Below are 22,140 nucleotides of genomic sequence, written 5' to 3'. Positions count from 1 at the left end.
TGCTAAAGTGTTGTCTTGATCATCATCAGTACTTATTTCAGTGACCACCACTTAAAAAGCAATTCTCAAGTATAAATACATATGTGCTTGTAAATTTATGTTGATATGTGTACATAAAGGTAATATGTACATAAAGTAACCATAAACAGCAATGTACCATTTAGTGACTTGCAAGGCTCTAAACCCAGGGGTGATAACATTTTAGATTTGTCACAGACAAATGCAAACAACCTTATACATGAAGTTGATGGGAGGACAGTTAGATGATAGGGAAGGAGAACAAAATATTCATTCTCAACTTTCATAAAGCCAACTTTGCGGGGTTACATAGATACCTTGCTCATGTTGACTGGGTGGGACCAATGAACATGGGGTGAGGTCGAACGGACCAGGAAGCTATGCAATATAAAAACTGATAAATTCGATATTTTGAAATAAACTGATTAAAAGTAAACAAGAGTCCTGGGTCAGGTGGTATTTATGCAAGGGTCTTGAAAGACTCTAAGGAGGAAGTAAGTGTTCCACTTTTAAATGTTTAAAGTCTCTGGGATCAGTAGTAGTTCCCAAGCAATGGAGACAGCAAATGTTCCCTGTTTAAAGAAAGGGGATAGATCCATTGCCTCTAATTTTCGTCCTATCAGCTTGACATCTACTATAGGGAAATTTCTGAAATCAATTATAGAACAAAATATGGGAACACAGAGAACCATGATCTCATTAGGTATTCTCAACATGGGTTTACAAAAGGGAAGTCATGTCTCAGTAAGCATCTCTCCTTTAATAAAGTATTTGAAATTGTTGATCATGGTAAGAGTTATGATATCACATATGTAGACTTAAGTAAGGCTTTTGTCAGTGTACCTCATGAGTGTCTGCTTTAGAAAAATAGTGGCACACATCATCAGGGTTTGTGTATTTACCTGGATTAAGTTGTGGCTCAATGAGACAACAGAAGGCAGGCATAAACGGAGTTTCATGGGATTAGTGCTATGTAACTAGTGGCTTTCCTTAGGGGCCAGCCTTGGGAATGCTCATGTTCATTATATATATTAATAATTTGGATATGGGGTTGGGTAAATTTGCTGATAGAAAAATATTTTGGTTGGGGTGGTATGTGAAGTGAGAGTCATGGAGTGTTGTCTGGTGAAGGGTGAAGGGGTGATGAAAGCCTAGCCTAAATAAAATGCAGAAAGGCGACTGGATTGGATGGTATTTACTAAGGGGGTGACTGTCTTGTTAATCGGTAGGTAAGTGTGGATCATAGTTAGGTGCCTGAAGACTGGCAGAATGCATGCATAGTGTCATTATACAAAGGGAAGGGAGATAAAGATGAGTGTTCCAACTACAGAGGTATAAGTATGAGTGTACATGGTAAGTTCTATAGCAGTCTATATAGATTGAGACGGTGAAGGCATGTACATAGCATCAGATTGGGGAGGAGCAGCGTGGTTTCAATTGTGGTGGAGGAAGAGTGGATCAGGTATGTGCCTTAAAAAAAAGTACAAAGTGTGGGAAATATTCATAAAAAATAGATGGATTTGTATGTGGCATTTATGGATCTGGAGAAGTCATGTGATAGGGTTGATAAAAATGCCACAACCATTTTCTTTTCTAGCTTGTCCCACCATGAGTTGATAAATCGATAAATAAATTTGCACATGAACAGTAAATAATCTACAAAATCGCTCCTGTGAACAATGGTGGTGATAAAAAATATATAAAATTTCAACATGCATTCCTCGAGATCAGGCCAATGCACTCATCCTAACGTCTACATTTAACTACATTATATTTCTGTACCACACCTAATATCTAAACACAAACTTGTGTACAGATTTTAATCCAATGAACCCCTCCGAAGGATAAACTATATAAGCCCTGCACAAAGAACGTGGCTTTGGATATTGGGGAGCATTCTCTGTTGACAATCTCTGCCTTCAGTACTTGTTTCCTCCATTAACACCATACTCTCAATATCCAGTCAACTTTCTCTACCCATCTAAGACATTCAGTAACTCACCTTCATGTACGTCACGTCAAATCACTTCGTTACTACTTGCAATATGAAATATTTCACAATATTCAGGCAACTCTTTTCCAACATGTTTGTATCACTTGACAGAGAAGGTGTCGTCCATTTAATCCTCAGTGACCAATGAGAGACCACCAGGCGGAGGTGTGTACCTCGCGTCTCGACCAATCACGTGTCACCTTCAAGGCGGCAGGATTTAAAGAAAATCTATAATCAACATTTGTTGATGCATCAAGATAAAAATCAATAAACTCATGCCATCCATATATACAGTTGTTACATTAATAAACTTGTTGCTAGTGATGACAGTTTTGGTATATATAAGTTATATTTACTCGTTCCACTTGGTAGATGATACTGATATACTCGAATGATGAATTATCCCGTAGGAGCCATAAACCATCTTCATGGGACTATGAGAAGAGGGATTCTGCATCCCAATTAAGCTATTTAATCAGTAGATTTATCTATCATCTTGATGTGACCAATATAGCTTTGTCGCATCTCTTCTTGATCTACTTAATATCTTGAAATCAGAATTTAAGGCAAGATCTACATGATTGCATTGTAATATTAACCAATATCATTTTTCGTATTATATATAGGCGAAAACATGGTGAAGAAAAACATATGAAACCATACACTTCCCAACATGATATAATTTCATGTAATCTCCTAGCGCCTGCCTGGTCTTGACCACCAGAGCCCGGACGCGATAAATAGAATTAACAAAACAACAAGTTAAGATCCATTTGCTGCACTCTAATTGCTTTTACCATGAAATGCTACGAACTTACTAAAATGAGAAACAAAATTGCGATACCATGGGAGGAATTCACCTCAGACATCATCAATATTTATGTAAGAAAAAGTAAAAATGGTTCAGACTAATAAGGAAACCATAGTTAAGGTTGGCCATTGTAGACTGAGGTCTGGCTTGGATGTTGTAAAATACATTTTCGTGTTTTTCATGTTAAGTTAACCTTAATATTGTAAGTTGCTACACTTTCTGAATACCGTATAGTAAGTTTTCTATTCTCAATAACCTTTAATTGTTGAAAGATTAGCCTGATACACATAAATATTGATGATGTCTGAGGTGAATTCCTCCCATGGTATCGCAATTTTGTTTCTCATTTTAGTAAGTTCGTAGCATTTTATGGTAAAAGCAATTAGAGTGCAGCAAATGGATCTTAACTTGTTTTGTTAATTCTATTTATCGCGTCCGGGCTATGGTGGTCAAGATCAGGCAGGCGCTAGGAGATTACATGAAATTATATCATGTTGGGAAGTGTGTGGTTTCATATGTTTTTCTTCACCATGTTTTCGCCTATATATAATACGAAAAATGATATTGGTTAATATTACAAAGCAATCATGTAGATCTTGCCTTAAATTCTGATTTCAAGATATTAAGTAGATCAAGAAGAGATGCGACAAAGGTATATTGGTCACTTCAAGATGATAGATAAATCTACTGATTAAATAGCTTAATTGGGATGCAGAATCCCTCTTCTCATAGTCCCATGAAGATGGTTTATGGCTCCCACGGGATCATTCATCACTCGACTAAATTAATATCATCTACCAAGTGCAACAAGTGGTCAATATAACTTATATATACCAAAACTGTCATCATTAGCAACAAGTTTATTAATGTTACAAGTGTATATATAGAGTTTATTGATTTTTATCTTGATGCATCAACAAATGATGACAGAATTTCTTTAAATCCTGCCGCCTTGAAGGTGACACGTGATTGGTCGAGACGCGAGGTACACACCTCCGCCTGGTGGTCTCTCATTGGTCACTGAGGATTAAATGGACGACACCTTCTCTGCCAAGTGATACAAACACGTAGGAAAAGAGTTGCCTGAATATTGTGAAATATCTCGTATTCCAAGTCGTAACGAAGTGATTTGACGTGACGTACATGAAGGTGAGTTACTGGATGTCTTAGATGGGTAGAGAAAATTGATGGGATATTGAGAGTATGGTGTTAATGGAGGAAACAAGTACTGAAGGCAGAGATTGTCAACAGAGAATGCTCCCCATAAGCTCAAGCCATGTTCTTTGTGCAGATTTTATATAATTTTGCCTTCGGAGAGGTTCATTGGATTAAAATCTGTATATAAGTTTGTGTTTAGATAATAGGTGTGGTACAGAAATATAATGTAGTTAAATGTAGACGTTAGGATGAGTGCATTGGCCTGATGTCGAGGAATGCATGTTGAATTTTTATATTTTTTTTATCAGCAACATTGTTCACGGGAGCGATTTTGTAGATTATTTACTTATTGCAAATTTGTTTATTGATTTATCAACTCATGAGACAAGTTAGGAAAGAAAATGATGATTGTGGCATCTTCATCACCCCCATCATATGACTTCTCCAGATCCATAAATGCCACATGCAAATCCATCTATTTTTTTCTAAATATTTCCCACTTTGTACATACTTTAAGGCACACACCCGATTCACACATCCTCGACCACAATTAAAACCACGCTGCTTCTCCCTAATCAGATGCTCAATCTATATAGACTTTGCTATAGAACTTGCCAGGTATACTGAAACAAACCTCTGTAGTTGAAACACACATCTTTATCCCCCTTCCCTTTATATAATGGCACTATCCATGCACTCTGCCAGTCTTCAGGCACCTCTTTATGATCCATACTTACCAACCAATTAACAACACGTCACCCCCCCCCCCCCCTAGTAAATACTATCCACTCCAGTCGCCTTTATGCATTTCACTTAGGCTAGGCTTTCATCACCTCTTCACCCTTCATCAGACAACTCTCCATGACTTTCACTTCACATACCACCCCAACCAAAATATTTTTCTATCTGCAAATTTACTTAAGCCCCTGGTTATTCCCATATCCAAATCATTAATATATATAACAAACACAAGCATTCCCAAGACTGAACCCTGAGGAACACCATCAGTTACACAACCCCAGTCCAATGAAACTCCGTTTATGCCTACCTACTGTTGTCTCATTGAGCCATGACTTAATCCAGTTAAAAACACAACCCCTGATATTTTGTGCCGCTATTTTTCGTAAGCAGACGCTCATGAGGTGCCTTACTTAAGTCTATGTATTTGATATAACTCTTACCATGATCAACAATTTCAAGTACTTTATTAAAGGAGAGAAGCTTACTGAGACATGACTTCCCTTTTGTAAACCCATGTTGAGAATACCTAATGAGATCATGATTCTCTGTGTTCCCATATTTTGTTCTATAATTGATTTCAGAAATTTCCCCATAGAAGATGTCAAGCTGATAGAACGAAAATTAGAGGCAATGGATCTATCCCCTTTCTTCAAACAGGGAACATTTGCTGTCTCCATTGCATGGGAGCTACTCCTGATTCCAGAGACTAGACATTTAAAAGTGGAACACTTACCTCCTCCATAGAGTCTTTCAAGACCCTTGCATAAATACCACCTGGCCCAGGACTCTTGTTTACTTTTAATCAGTTTGTTTCAGAGTATCAAATTTATTAATTTTTATATTGCATAGCTTCCTGCTTTCATCCCCCCCCCCATAAATTAGCTCTGGAATCTGAATGTTCTCCTGCGTAAAGAACTGATACGAGGTGATTGTTTAAAACTTCACATATTTCAATCTCACTATCAACTAATCTACCAGAATGCAATTTGATAGGTCCAATTTTCTCCATTATCTTTGTTCTGTACACTTGAAAAAATCCCATGCCATTGTTTTTTGCTTTGTTAACCATCTTAATATAATCACTCTTAGCCCTTTAATCTCTGATTTTACCACTCTCTTGATTTGCATTTGCTTATCCGTAAACTGTTTCCCCTTTTTACCATGTACAAGCCCTTCATCTGCCATTTTAGGGTCATTATTGTTCATCGTATATTGCCTATTTGGATTAGTCAATTCTTGTCCCTTTTTCAGTGTTACCAGGAACCTTTCTATGGAAACCTCCATGGTGTTAATGGTCTCAACTGCCTCATCCACACTTGACCTGAGACCACCGTTAAGCTGATCCGAGTCACCTGACCCCACTCTGCCTGCACTGCTTGGTCTGTCCGACCTCACCCCATGTTCATTGGTCCCACCCAGTCAACACGAGCAAGGTATGTAGCCCCGCAAAGTTGGCTTAATGAAAGTTGAGAACGAACAGTTTGTTCTCCTTTCTATTCTCATCCTTCATCATATTGAATTTTATTTCTTTGCGGTCCCTATTATCTAACTGTCCTCCCATCAACTTCATGCATAAGGTTGTTTGCATTTGTAACAAATCTAAAATGTTATCATCCCTGAGTTTTGAGCCTTGCAAGTCACTAAATGGTACATTGCTGTTTATGGTTACTTTATGCAAATATTACCTTTAAGTATACATCTTTTCTTGCTTTCATACTATTCACCATTTCCCGCATTAGCGAGGTAGTGTTAAGAACAGAGGACTGGGCCTTTTAGGGAATATCCTCACCTGGCCCCCTTCTCTGTTCCTTCTTTTGGAAAAAAAAAAAAATTTAATAGATTTAATAAATTTACAAGTACATATGTATTTATACTTGAGAATTGCTTTTTAAGTGGTGGTCACTGAAATAAGTACTGATGATGATCAAGACAACACTTTAGCAGCCAACCAATTGCCAAAATAATAGCAAGGGAGTTCAGGATCGGTAAGCAAACATTGGGACTTAATTTGTCAAGGTATTAGTTGGTAGGGAGCCAATGACCAGGTGGGATATCAGTAGGATTAATGACATCTGCTTAGTGAGCCAACACTTAAGTGGTTGTCAAGTTGCACTCCTCTGACCTAGGTATTCTTTTTTTTTTTTTTTTTTTACCTTGTTAAGATGTGGAGCACTGGCATGCTATCCACAAACATACAATCTGGCCTTGTCTAATGTAAAACTTGACTACACTTAACTCATGCATCTCATTCTACATAACTAGGTTTTCCTACAGTGAGCACTGTGCACTAGCCCTGCCTTTTGGCAAAATGGTAGGAGCAGTAGATAGAAGTAGTAGGTAGGAACATTTAGGTAGAATTAGGTAGGAGCATTAAATAGTAGTCGTCATTAGGAACATTAGATAGGTACCTCTACAAACACTGTGCTAGACTTGCCCTCTGCCAGTGGCCTGTTAAGGGTGAGGCAATGAAGGCCAAGAAGTGTCACTGGAGTCATTTAGTTATGAAACAGTTGTTAGAGATATAGATAGTTATATCCAAAAGTCTCTTTTACCCGCCTACTAATTAATATAAGTTATACTTTGCCACTGTCTCCCGCATTAGCAAGGTAGCACAAGGAAACAGTCGAAAGAATGGTGCAACCCACCCACATAAACATGTATATACATACACGCCCTCACACACACATACATACCTATACATTTCAACGTATACATATATATACACAGACATATACACATGTACATATTCATACTTGCTACCTTCATCCATTCCTGTTGCCACCCTGCCACATATGAAATGGCACCCCCCTCCCCCCCGTGCATGCGCGAGGTAGTGCTAGGAAAAGACAAGAAAGGCCACATTCGTTCACACTCAGTCTCTAGCTGTCATGTGTAATGCACCAAAACCACAGCTTCCTTTCCACATCCAGGCCCCACAGAACTTTCCGTGATTTACCCCAGACGCTTCACATGCCCTGGTTCAATCCATTGACATCATGTCGACCTCAGTATACCACATTGTTCCATTTCACTCCATTCCTTGCATGCCTTTCACCCTCCTTCCAATTAATATGTAATCTAATAATGCCCATTGACCATCTCTCATACTCAAGTACATATACTTGTGTATATTTCTCATTTCAAACCAGGTATTCCTAATCGCCAATCTTATTTCAGCACAACTCCTCATGCCTCTCACCATTTCCAATCATAACATTGAATATCCTATTTGAACCAGTTGTACCCTCACCTTCCACATTACTCATTTTTGCATTTAAATCACCACCCACTAGTACCCAGTCTCATGCCTAAGAGCATAAGCACCAATAATCACCTATTTCTTGCCATTCATTTTCGTTTTTATCCACATCAATCAAAAATTTACACACTTCCACATTTCCAGCTTCAGTAGTAGTGCTACTCCTTCCATAGCTCTTGTCCTCACCTACCCAACTTTACACTTAAGACATTTTCGTATCATTCTTCCTCTTTACCTTTGAGCATTGTTTCACTCAGAGCCAAAACATCCAGGTTTTTTTTTCCTCAAACATGCCTCTTATAGATGTGGCCCTAAAAGTGCAGAACTCCTTGCACATACTGTATAAATATGTAGTCACTAACTGGTAATGTATATATTATCTTAAAACTGGCAAATGTGGATCAGACAGGAAGGCAGTGAAGTGTGGAAGTGAAACAGCAGTTGAATAAGGATGGATGAATGGAAAGAATAATGGGCATTTTATTGGAAAATGGTAGGTGAAATATAGGTAAAGTATTATATTTATTTATTATACTTTGTCGCTCTCTCCTGCGTTAGTGAGGTAGCACAGGGAAACAAATGAAAGAATGGCCCAACCCACCCACATATACATGTATATACATATACATCCACATACGCACATATACATACCTATACATCTCAACGTATACATATATATATACACACACAGACATATACATATATACACATGTACATAATTCATAATTTGCCTTTATTCATTCCCGTTGCCACCCCGCCACACATGAAATAACAACCCCCTCCCCCGCATGTGCATGAGGTAGCGCTAGGAAAAGACAACAAAAGGCCACATTCGTTCACACTCAGTCTCTAGTTGTCATGTATAATGCACCGAAACCACAGGTCCCTTTCCACATCCAGGCCCCACAACACTTTCCATGGTTTACCCTAGATGCTTCACATACCCTGGTTCAATCCATTGACAGCATGTCGGCCCCGGTATACCACATTGTTCCAATTCACTCCATACCATGCATGCCTTTCACCCACCCTCCTGCATGTTCAGGCCCTGATCACTCAAAATCTTTTTCACTCCATCTCTCCACCTTCAATTTGGTCTCCCACTTCTCCTCGTACCCTCCACCTCTGACACATATATCCTCTTGGTCAATCTTTCCTTACTCATTCTCTCCATATGACCAAACCATTTCAAAACACCCTCTTCTGCTCTCTCAACCACACTCTTTTTAGTACCACACATCTCTCTTACCCTATCATTACTTACTCGATCAAACCACCTCACACCACATATTGTCCTGAAACATCTCATTTCCAGCTCATCCATCCTCCTCTGCACTACTCTATCTATAGCCCACGCCTCGCAACCATATAACATTGTTGGAACCACCATTTCTTCAAACATACCCATTTTTGCTTTCCGAGATAATGTTCTCGACTTCCACACATTCTTCAAGGCTCCCAGAATGTTCGCCCCCTCCCCCACCGTATGATTCATTTCTGCTTCCATGGTTCCATCCGCTGCCAAATCCACTCCCAGTTATCTAAAACACTTCACTTCCTCCAGTTTTTTCCATTCAAACTTACCTCCCAGTTGACTTGTCCCTCAACCCTACTGTACCTAATAACCTTGCCCTTATTCACATTGCTCGTATTCACCAGCCTCTGCAGTTTCTCACACGAATTAGCCACCAGCACTGTATCATCAACGAACAACAATTGACTCGCTTCCCAAGCCCTCTCACCCACAACAGACTGCATATTTGCCCCTCTTTCCAAAACTCTGAATTCACCTCCATAACAACCCCAAATTAAACAACCATGGAGACATCTTACACCCCTGCCCTAAACCGACATTCACTGAGAACCAATCACTTTCCTCTTTTCCTAGACATGCACATGCCTTACATCCTCGATAAAAACTTTTCACTGCTTCTAACAACTTGCCTCCCACACCATATATTCTTAATACCTTCCACAGAGCATCTCTATCAACTCTATCATATGTCTTCTCCAGATCCATGAATGTTACATACAAATCCAGTTGCTTTTCCAAGTATATCTCACATACATTCCTCAAAGCAAATACCTGATCCACACATCCTCTACCACTTCTGAAACCACACTGCTCTTCCCCAAGCTGATGCTCACAGTGTACATGCCTTCACCCTCTCAATCAATACCTTCCCATTAATTTCCCAGGAATACTCAACAAACATATACCTCTGTAATTTGAGCACTCACTTTTATTCCCTTTGCCTTTGTACAAAGGCACTATGCAAGCGTTCCGCCAATCCTCAGGCATGTCACCATGAGTCATACATACATTAAATAACCTAACCAACCAGTCAACAATACAGTCACCCCCTTTTTTAATAAATTACACTGTAATACCATCCTAACCTTATAAATAAGGTTAGTTTGGAATTGTTTTTCTCCACTATTTTGGCTTATATTAATTCATGCATTTGATGTACCAAATGATGCAAGAATGGATTTTTGTTGAATTTTTTAACTGATGACACTTGTCTTAAAACTGAAACATTAACATAGTTATTTGGGTGATTCCATGTATATCATTGAAATGCCCGGGTGGTAAGAAAGAATGTAATATAGATACTTTATTTTATGAATATATAAGGTATATAGGGGAGAAAGAATACTTCCCATGCATTCCTCACATGTTGTAGAAGGCGACTAAAGGGGACAGGAGCGGGGGGCTAGAAACCCTCCCCTCCTTGTATTTTAACTTTCTGAAAGGGGAAACAGAAGAAGGAGTCACGCAGGGAGTGCTCATCCTCTTCGAAGGCTCAGACTGGGGTGTGTAAATGCGTGTGGATGTAACCAAGATGAGAAAAAAGGAGAGATAGGTAGTATGTTTGAGGAAAGGAACCTGGATGTTTTGGCTCTGAGTGAAGCAAAGCTCAAGGGTAAATGGGAAGAGTGGTTTGGGAATGTCTTGGGAGTAAAGTCAGGGGTTAGTGAGAGGACAAGAGCAAGGGAAGGAGTAGCACTACTCCTGAAACAGGAGTGGCGGGAGTATGTGATAGAGTGTAAGAAAGTAAACTCTATATTGATATGGGTAAAACTAAAAGTGGATGGAGAGAGATGGGTGATTATTGGTGCATATGCACCTGGGCATGAGAAGAAAGATCATGAGAGGCAAGTGTTTTGGGAACAGCTGAATGAGTGTGTTAGTGGTTTTGATGCACGAGACCGGGTTATAGTGATGGGTGATTTGAATGCAAAGGTGAGTAATGTGGCAGTTGAGGGAATTATTGGTATACATGGGGTGTTCAGTGTTGTAAATGGAAATGGTGAAGAGCTTGTAGACTTATGTGCTGAAAAAGAACTGGTGATTGGGAATACCTGGTTTAAAAAGAGAGACTTACATAAGTATACGTAAGTAAGTAGGAGAGATGGCCAGAGAGCGTTATTGGATTGCGTGTTAATTGATAGGCTCGCGAAAGAGAGACTTTTGGATGTTAATGTGCTGAGAGGTGCAACTGGATGGATGTCTGATCATCATCATCTGGAGGCGAAGGTGAAGATTTGCAGAGGTTTTCAGAAAAGAGAGAATGTTGGGGTGAAGAGAGTGGTGAGAGTAAGTGAGCTTGGGAAAGAGACTTGTGTGAGGAAGTACCAGGAGAGACTGAGTACAGACTGGAAAAAGGTTAGAACAAAGGAGGTAAGGGGAGTGGGGGAGGAATGGGATGTATTTAGGGAAGCAGTGATGGCTTGCGCAAAAGATGCTTGTGGCATGAGAAGCGTGTGAGGTGAGCAGATTAGAAAGGGTGGTGAGTGGTGGGATGAAGAAGTAAGATTATTAGTGAAAGAGAAGAGAGAGGCATTTGGACGAGTTTTGCAGGGAAATAATGCAAATGAGTGGGAGATGTGTAAAAGAAAGAGGCAGGAGGTCAAGAGAAAGGTGGAAGAGGTGAAAAAGAGGGAAAATTAGAGTTGGGGTGAGAGAGTATCATTAAATTTTAGGGACAATAAAAAGATGTTTTGGAAGGAGGTAAATAAAGTGCATAAGACAAGGGAATCAATGGGAACTTCATCGAAGGGGGCTAATGGGGAGGTGATAACAAGTAGTGGTGATGTGAGAAGGATATGGAGTGAGTATTTTGAAGGTTTGTTGAATGTATTTGATGATAGAGTGGCAGATATAGAATGTTTTAGTCGAGGTGGTGTGCAAAGTGAGAGGGTTAGGGAGAATGATTTGGTAAACAGAGAAGAGGTAGTAAAAGCTTTGCGGAAGATGAAAGCTGGCAAGGCAGCGGGTTTGGATGGTATTGCAGTGGAATTTATTAAAAAAGGGGGTGACTGTATTGTTGGCTGGTTGGTAAGGTTATCTAAGGTATGTATGACTCATGGTGAGGTGCCTGAGGATTGGTGGAATGCTTGCATAGTGCCATTGTAGAGTGAGTGCTCAAATTACAGAGGTATATGTTTGTTTAGTATTCCTGGTAAATTATATGGGAGGGTACTGATTGAGAGGGTGAAGGCATGTATAGAGCATCAGATTGGGGAAGAGCAGTGTGGTTTCAGAAGTGGTAGAGGATGTGTGGATCAGGTGTTTGCTTTGAAGAATGTATGTGAGAAATACTTAGAAAAGCAAATGGATTTGTATGTAGCATTTATGGATCTGGAGAAGACATATGATAGAGTTGATAGAGATGCTCTGTGGAAGGTATTAAGAATATATGGTGTGGCAGGCAAGTTGTTAGAAGCAGTGAAAAGTTTTTATCGAGGGTGTAAGGCATGTGTACATGTAGGAAGAGGGGAAAGGGATTGGTTCTCAGTGAATGTAGGTTTGCGGCAGGGGTGTGTGATGTCTCCATGGTTGTTTAATTTGTTTATGGATGAGGTTGTTAAGGAGGTGAATGCAAGAGTTTTGGAAAGAGGGGCAAGTATGCAGTCTGTTGTGGATGAGAGAGCTTGGGAAGTGAGTCAGTTGTTGTTCGCTGATGATACAGCACTGGTGGCTGATTCATATGAGAAACTGCAAAAGCTGGTGACTGAGTTTGGTAAAGTGTGTGAAAGAAGAAAGTTGAGAGTAAATGTGAATAAGAGCAAGGTTATTAGATACAGTAGGGTTGAGGGTCAAGTCAATTGGGAGGTAAGTTTGAATGGAGAAAAACTGGAGGAAGTGAAGTGTTTTAGATATCTGGGAGTGGATTTGGCAGCGGATGGAACCATGGAAGCGGAAGTGAATCATAGGGTGGGGGAGGGGGCGAACATTCTGGGAGCCATGAAGAATGTGTGGAAGTCGAGAACATTATCTCGGAAAGCAAAAATGGGTATGTTTGAAGGAATAGTGGTTCCAACAATGTTGTATGGTTGAGAGGCGTGCGCTATGGATAGAGTTGTGCGCAGGAGGGTGGATGTGCTGGAAATGAGATGTTTGAGGACAATATGTGGTGTGAGGTGGTTTGATCGAGTAAGTAATGTAAGGGTAAGAGAGATGTGTGGTAATAAAAGGAGTGTGGTTGAGAGAGCAGAAGAGGGTGTTTCAAAATGGTTTGGTCACATGGAGAGAATGAGTGAGGAAAGATTGACCAAGAGGATATGTGTGTCAGAGGTGGAGGGAACGAGGAGCAGTGGGAGACCAAATTGGAGGTGGAAAGATGGAGTGAACAAGATTTTGAGTGATTGGGCCTGAACATGCAGGAGGGTGAAAGGCGTGCAAGGAAAAGAGTGAATTGGAATAATGTGGTATACTGGCGTCAATGTGCTCTCAATGGATTGAACCAGGGCATATGAAGCGTCTGGTGTAAACCATGGAAAGTTGTGTGGGGCCTGGATGTGGAAAGGGAGCTGTGGTTGCAGTGCATTATTACATGACAGCTAGAGACTTAGTGTGAATGAATGTGGTCTTAGTTGTCTTTTCCTAGCGCTCCCTCGCACACATGAAGGGGGAGGGAGTTGTTATTCTATGTGTGGCGAGGTGGCGATGGGAATAAATAAAGGCAGACAGTATGAATTATGTACATGTGTGTATATGTATATGTCTTTTTGTTTATATATATGTATACATTGAGATGTATAGGTATGTATATTTGTGTGTGTGGACGTGTATATATATACATGTGTATGTGGGTGGGTTGGGCCATTCTTTCGTCTGTTTCCTTGCACTACCTTGCTGACGCGGGAGACAGCGACAAAGCAAAATAAATAAATGAATAGAATTCATTACTTTGAGTGATGGGTTATGATCCCATCCTTTAAGATTTTGAAACATTGATGATGCAGACAGTTAACAGTTCTATGAGAGATGTAGGGACAGAGCAGAGAGAGGACATGAGATGAAATGAAGCCAAAAACTTGTTCAGAAACATGTAAAGAAATACTTTCATTTTATAAGAGTAGAGAATGAATGGAATAAGATGACTAAGGACATGGCTAAATCAGGCAGCACAGAGATTAAAGTTTTCTTTCTTTCTTTCAAACTATTCGCCATTTCCCGCATTAGCGAGGTAGCGGTAAGAACAGAGGACTGGGCCTTTGAGGGAATACCCTCACCTGGCCCAATTCTCTGTTCCCTCTTTTGGAAAATTAAAAAAAAACGAGAGGGGAGGATTTCCAGCCCCCCGCTCCCTCCCCTTTTAGTCGCCTTCTACGACACACAGGGAATACGTGGGAAGTATTCTTTCTCCCCTATCCCCAGGGATAAGAGATTAAAGTTGTTTGATAGTAAAGAATGTGTAAGAAAAGGGGCCCCATTAGTCCAAAACTCCCTCCATTTACAGTACTTATAGGTAATTAAAATGAGTAATTACTAGAATTGAGCCTGTTATACTCTTGTGTGTACTGTTGATTATAGAACCTGGGTGTTCAAACCATACCATACATTGGGACAGAATCTGAGGGAAGGTTGATGATAATGATAAAGCATGTGTGCAAGTAGGAAGGAAGCAGGATTTGTCTTTTCTGGTAATGGTAAGTCTACCTCACGGATGATTGCTGTCAACAAGGTCATTTAATCTGTTTATGAAGAAAGTTGTGAGGGAGGTGAATGTAAGGTTCCTCAGGATAAGGGTTAAGTTTATGATATGCTAACAGTGGGAGATGGTTGGTGAATCAGTTGAATCACAGTTCTGGTGGTCGACTCCAGAGAGAAACTCTAGAAGCTAGTGACAGAGTTTAGGGAAGTGTGTGAAATGAGAAAGTTAAGTGTAAATGTGAACTAAAGTAAGGTAATGAGGTGTAGCAGGGGAGTGTAACAGGATGATTCTGAGTATACTTTTGAATTAGGAGGCTGTGAAGGAAATGCTTTAGATACATTAGAATGGACATTGCATTTGATGCAATCTTGAGGGTTAAAGTGATTCATAAAGTAGAAGAGGGGCTTAAGCCTTGCTCTAGGTGCTCAAAGGAATGTGTGGAATAAGTCACTATCTGTTAGTACAAAAATGCGGTATGTTTGAAAGTATAATGGTCCCAACAGTGTTGTATGGATGTGAATCTTCAGCCCAAATTGAAAAAAAAAAAAGATGAAGAGGGTGGACATGTTGAAGATGGTATGTGGTTTAAGGGGGCTTGGTCTTTTAAGGAATAACATTATTAGAGGGAGGTGTTACAGTAAGCACAGTCTGATTGAGAGATTTGACCAAGCTGTGCTGATATGGCTCAGAAGTTTGAAGAGAATGAGCGAAGAGAGATTGACTAAGGGTATCTATGTGTCATGAATAGAGAGATGTTTACTTTGGGAGATTGGAACTTTATGAGAAACTGTTATAAACAGAGAAGGATAAATGATTGGAACAAGTTAAGTGAAAAACCGTAAATAGCAAGCCTGTCAGAATGCTGTTAGAGTTATATTGATAAGGAATGCATTTAAAGACATTGTACCCTAAAGAATAAGATTCCCTCATTGTACTTATGGATAAGTTTCTCCAAACAAATGCACAGAGAAGAAAAAGACGCACAAAAATAGAAATAAGCATAAAAAATTACATGTACTCATACTGAAATGCATTTATTCATGTACATTTACGCCTTGTTGCATGTTACTAGTAATTTTTTTTTTTTTTTTTTGTTATACAGGTTGCTCTTAGGGCTGGGGAATCTGGAGTGATGATTGCCAGCCGACAGGTGACCCATCCTATTCTATTAGAACATCTCAACCCGAAACCTTAGCCATGGGTTAGGTGCAGTCTTGGAAACCTTTAGTAGAAAGTGTATCACTTACCTCATTTTCTCCTTTGTTCATTCTCTACTGCATTGGCATCTGTGTGTAAGTTAAAAACTGATTATTTTGACTGTTTATAATTGAAAGTACTTATGAGTTCTCTTAGTATATCTAGACATTTTTCCTCACATACTATTCTTAGGGCGTGGGGAATCTGGAGTGATGATTGCCAGCCGAAAGGTGACCCATCCTATTCTGTCAGTACATCTCAACCCGAAACCTCAGCCATGGGTTAGTTGCAGTCTTGGAAACCTTCAGCAGAGTGTTCCACTTACCTCATTTTCTCCTTTGTTCATTCTCTGCTGCATTGGCATTTGTAAGTTAAAAACTGATTGTTTTGATGACTGTTTATAATTGAAAGTACTTATGAGTTATCTTTGTATATCTAGACATTTTTTCTCACTTACTGTACAGTATACCATTCTTTGTGCTACTAGATATTTATTTATTTATTTATTTTATTTTGCTTTGTCGCTGTCTCCCGCGTTACCAAGGTAGCGCAAGGAAACAGACGAAAGAATGGCCCAACCCACCCGCATACACATGTATATACATACACGTCCACACACGCAAATATACATACCTATACATCTCAATGTACACATATATATACACACACAGACATATACATACATACACATGTACATAATTCATACTGTCTGCCTTTATTTATTCCCATCGCCACCTCGCCACACATGGAATAACAACCCCCTCCCCCTCATGTGTGCGAGGTAGCGCTAGGAAAAGACAACAAAGGCCCCATTCATTCACACTCAGTCTCTAGCTGTCATGTAATAATGCACCAAAACCACAGCTCCCTTTCCACATCCAGGCCCCACAGAACTTTCCATGGTTTACCCCAGACGCTTCACATGCCCTGGTTCAATCCATTGACAGCACATCAGCCCTGGTATACCACATTGTTCCAAGTCACTCTATTCCTTGAACGCCTTTCACCCTCCTGCATGTTCAGGCCCTGATCACTCAAAATCTTGTTCACTCCATCTTTCCACCTCCAATTTGGTCTCCCAGTTCTCCTTGTTCCCTCTACCTCCGACACATATATCCTTTTTGTCAATCTTTCCTCACTCATTCTCTCCATGTGACCAAACCATTTCGAAACACCCTCTTCTGCTCTCACAACCACACTCTATTTATTTCCACACATCTCTCTTACCCTTACATTACTTATTCGATCAAATCACCTCACACCACATATTGTCCTCATACATCTCATTTCCAGCACATCCACCCTCCTGTGCACAACTCTATCCATAGCCCACGCCTCGCAACCATACAACATTGTTGGAACCACTATTCCTTCAAACATACCCATTTTTGCTTTCCGAGATAATGTTTTCGACTTCCAAACATTCTTCAAGGCTCCCAGAACCTTCGCCCCCTCCCCCACCCTATGATTCACTTCCGCTTCCATGGTTCCATCCGCTGCCAGATCCACTCCCAGATATCTAAAACACTTTACTTCCTCCAGTTTTTCTCCATTCAAACTTACCTCCCAATTGCCTTGACCCTCAACCCTACTGTACCTAACAACCTTGCACTTATTCACATTTACTCTTAACTTTCTTCTTTCACACACTTTACCAAACTCAGTTACCAGCTTCTGCAGTTTCTCACATAAATCAGCCACCAGCGCTGTATCATCAGCGAACAACAGCTGACTCACTTCCTAAGCTCTCTCATCCACAACAGACTGCATACTTGCCCCTCTTTCCAAAACTCTTGCATTCACCTCCCTAACAACCCCATCCATAAACAAATTAAACAACCATGGAGACATCACACACCCCTGCCGCAAACCTACATTCACTGAGAACCAATCACTTTCCTCTCTTCCTACACGTACACATGCCTTACATCCTCGATAAAAACTTTTCACTGCTTCTGACAACTTGCCTCCCACACCATATATTCTTAATACCTTCCACAGAGCATCTCTATCAACTCTATCATATGCCTTCTCCAGATCCATAAATGCTACATACAAATCCATTTGCTTTTCTAAGTATTTCTCACATACATTCTTCAAAGCAAACACCTGATCCACACATCCTCTACCACTTCTGAAACCACACTGCTATTCCCCAATCTGATGCTCTGTACATGCCTTCACCCTCTCAATCAATACCCTCCCATATAATTTACCAGGAATACTCAACAAACTTATACCTCTGTAATTTGAGCCCTCACTCTTATCCCCTTTGCCTTTGTACAATGGTGCTATGCAAGCATTCCGCCAATCCTCAGGCACCTCTCCATGAATCATTCTTTCTTTTTCTTTCAAACTACTCGCCATTTCCCGCATTAGCGAGGTAGCGTTAAGAACAGAGGACTGGGCCTTTGAGGGAATACCCTCACCTGGCCCAATTCTCTGTTCCTTCTTTTGAAAAAAAAAAAAAAAAAAAAAAAAAAAAATCGTCCAAATGCCTCTCTCTTTTCTTTCACTAATAATCTCACTTCTTCATCCTACCACTCACTACTCTTTCTAATCAACCCGCCTCCCACGCTTCTCATGCCACAAGCATCTTTTGCGCAAGCCATCACTGCTTCCCTAAATACTCCCATTCCTCCCCCACTCCCCTTACCTCCTTTGCACACCATCATCGACTCCATGAATCATACATACATTAAATAAGCTTACCAGCCAGTCAACAATACAGTCACCCCCTTTTTTGATAGATTCCACTGCAATACCATCCAAACCTGCTGCCTTGCCGGCTTTCATCTTCCACAAAGCTTTTACTACCTCTTCTCTATTTACCAAATCATTTGCCCTAACCCTCTCACTTTGCACACCACCTCGACCAAAACACCTTATATCTGCCACTCTATCATCAAACACATTCAACAAACCTCCAAAATACTCACTCCATCTCCTTCTCACATGACCACTACTTGTTATCACCTCCCCATTAGTGCCCTTCACTGAAGTTCCCATTTGCTCCCTTGTCTTACGCACTTTATTTACCTCCTTCCGAAACATCTTTTTGCTCTCCCTAGAATTTAATGATACTCTCTCACCCCAACTCTCATTTGCCCTCTTTTTCACCTCTTGCACCTTTGTCTTGACCTCCTGCCTCTTTCTTTTATACATCTCCCACTCATTTGCATTATTTCCCTGCAAAAATCGTCCAAATGCCTCTCTCTTTTCTTTCACTAATAATCTCACTTCTTCATCCCACCACTCACTACTCTTTCTAATCAACCCACCTCCCACGCTTCTCATGCCACAAGCATCTTTTGCGCAAGCCATCACTGCTTCCCTAAATACTCCCATTCCTCCCCCACTCCCCTTACCTCCTTTGTTCTCACCTTTTTCCATTCTGTACTCTGTCTCTCCTGGTACTTCCTCACACAAGTCTCCTTCCCAAGCTCACTTACTCTCACCACTCTCTTCACCCCAACATTCTCTCTTCGTTTCTGAAAACCCCTACAAATCTTCACCTTCGCCTCCACAGGATAATGAACAGACATCCCTCCAGTTGCACCTCTCAGCACATTAACATCCAAAAGTCTCTCTTTCGCGTGCCTATCAACACGTAATCCAATAACGCTCTCTGGCCATCTCTCCTACTTACATACGTATACTTATGGGTATCTCGCTTTTTAAACCAGGTCTTGCCAATCACCAGTCCTTTTTCAGCACATAAATCTACAAGCTCTTCACCATTTCCATTTACAGCACTGAAGACCCCATGTATACCAATTATTCCCTTAACTGCCACATTACTCACCTTTGCATTCAAATCACTAGATATTTATATTTATGTACTATACTTTGCTGCTGTCTTCCGCATTGTTGAGGTAGCGCAAGGAAAAGACGAAAGAATGTCCCAACCCACCCACATACACATGTATATACATATATGTCCACACACAGCACATATACATATCTATACATCTCAACATATACATATATATACACACACACACACACAGGCATATACATATATACACATGTACATATTTCATACCGTCTGACCTTATTCATTCCTGTCGCCACCCCGCCACACATGAAATGAAAAACTCCTTCCCCTGCATGCGTGCGAGGTAGCACTAGGAAAAGACAACAAAGGCCACATTCGTTCTCACTGAGTCTCTAGATGTCACGTATAATGCACTAAAACCACAGCTCCCTTTACACATCCAGGCCCCACAAAACCTTCCATGGTTTACCCCAGATGCTTCATATGCACTGTGAATACATAAAAATTATCATATGTGCTTTTGAAGAAGGCATATTTTTTTTTATATGCAATCACTGTTGTCAAACTTTTGGGCATACTTCCAACCTTTGCTTTTCATTTTTTGCTTCCACACAAGGCTAGATCATTTTCCCCAGTTTGCAAAAAAGCTCATTCAGGGATCAGGGTTCACATGACTGCAGTTTATTTTCTGGTTTTGTGTAAATTTATTAGTACAACAACTTTGATTTGGGATGCATAGGTTGTCTTAGAGTTTGGAATGGACAGAGAAAGAGACTGTTTGAATACCAATAGTCTGGGAATTGAGATTGAATTTTTTCATAAAGTTGTTGTCTTAAAACTTACAATGATGCTTTATATTACATTAGATTTTCACTTTTTATTGCAGTTAGCATCACAACGACAAATGTTGAAGAACCAGAGAAGGGGCATCAAAGGACCCATAATGCATTGCCGCAAGTGTCAGTGTGAAGTCTTTGGCTACACCCGGGAACATGCCAAGACTGTAGAGCATGTTGTAAGTTGTGGTCATTGTATTAAAGTTAGAGGATTATGAACATAGTCGATTAAAGTGAGAATGATCTAAAAAAGTATTTGATTTATACAGCAATAGGTTTAGAGAAGCTTTGACATGATTTGGCTTAATGGGTTTAGGTGACAACCATTTGAGATGTAAGGTGACATTTGGTTGTGGAGGATCCAGGTTGGTGACCAACACTTGATACATAGTAGTGCTGTTGTCTTTATCTTGAACTTACCCCTGTGAAGTTGAAACAAAAAAAATGAATGTTGGCTGTAACCTATTTGTCTCCTTGATACCTTGTTTTTCAGATAGGGGTGAAGAGTTAAGTTGCCCATTTTCTGAAATGATAGAAGGGTTAGGAGATTGTATTGGGCCTTTGTAGGGTGCAGTGAATTGGAGCCATCAAATTACATTGAGAGTGATTGAAGATTTAGATTACAATTTATTGGTTTTTGGATTTGTGAGAAAATACTGTATAAAAAGAATGGAAGAGTTGAGTACAAGTGTTTGAAATGGCCATAGGTATGTGGATTTCCAGATTACTTTAAAGGTGGCAGACCAGAGAGTGAGGGAGTTTGATGTTGGATATTGGCATGAGTAGAAGTGAGAATATTTACTGAGGTATGTTATTTTTTTCTAGGCTCTGAAGAATTTCTTACGTGTTCAGTGTTGCAACAACACGTACTTCAATAGGGCAGATCTTGAGGAACAACATCTCTCCCTCATCCATCTTAAGGTAAGCTCTTCTGAAACATATATCCTGTTTGTCTATCTTTCCTCACATATTCTCTCCATATGTCATAAAATGGTTAGCAACTTATGCAAGGAAATACTCTTATCTGAAATGTGGGAAATAGCATATGATTGGTAGGTTTATATGTACATAGAAAGGTAATTTTTTGGAATCTATATGTATCACTATAAATATTTGTGTTAAATGACATATGAATTTGGTATTCTTTTGGGTTCAGATTTTGTAGCAAATTGAAAAGTTTAGTTATGCATGTTTTGCTGCTTTGAGTATACAACAAAGCATTTGGAATATAGGAATACTTAAAATATTTGTTAGATTTGTGCACGACCATTGCTTAGATGATGATTAAGCTTTTGTAAGTCTGGAGACTGGAAACTAGCCTTTTAATAGTTTGTTGCAATATTCAGCAATTATAGCATATACTGATTTTGTGAATATAAGCAGATTTTAAGATCTATCAATCTAT

The 22,140-nt window shown here is 39.9% G+C and overlaps 2 protein-coding genes across 12 annotated transcripts in view; one reads left to right on the top strand and one right to left on the bottom strand.

Annotated features, from left to right (window-relative positions):
• Positions 1-2,162, bottom strand: part of LOC139748254 (uncharacterized) — an 81,110-nt gene extending 78,948 nt beyond the window's left edge. For all 3 annotated transcript variants that reach the window (XM_071661170.1, XM_071661172.1, XM_071661171.1), the window contains exon 1: positions 2,021-2,162. The gene's annotated coding sequence lies outside the window, so the exon portion shown is untranslated. The remainder of the gene's footprint in view (positions 1-2,020) is intronic.
• Positions 2,163-3,848: 1,686 nt separating this feature from the next.
• Positions 3,849-22,140, top strand: part of LOC139748255 (uncharacterized) — a 40,409-nt gene continuing 22,117 nt past the window's right edge. For 8 of the 9 annotated variants that reach the window (XM_071661185.1, XM_071661180.1, XM_071661183.1 and 5 more), the window contains exons 1-6: positions 3,849-3,971; positions 5,973-6,154; positions 16,027-16,125; positions 16,314-16,487; positions 20,786-20,914; positions 21,561-21,656. In XM_071661185.1, coding sequence (XP_071517286.1) covers positions 20,804-20,914; positions 21,561-21,656 — 207 coding nt within the window. In that variant the 5' untranslated portion in view covers positions 3,849-3,971; positions 5,973-6,154; positions 16,027-16,125; positions 16,314-16,487; positions 20,786-20,803. The remainder of the gene's footprint in view (positions 3,972-5,972; positions 6,155-16,026; positions 16,126-16,313; positions 16,488-20,785; positions 20,915-21,560; positions 21,657-22,140) is intronic. The other variant, XM_071661182.1, reaches the window with a different exon arrangement.

The sequence above is a fragment of the Panulirus ornatus genome, chromosome 73 (assembly GCF_036320965.1).
Source record: "Panulirus ornatus isolate Po-2019 chromosome 73, ASM3632096v1, whole genome shotgun sequence".
NCBI lineage: Eukaryota > Metazoa > Arthropoda > Malacostraca > Decapoda > Palinuridae > Panulirus > Panulirus ornatus.
The sequence above is the reverse complement of the archived record's forward strand: the minus strand, read 5'-3'. Positions and strand labels throughout refer to the sequence as shown.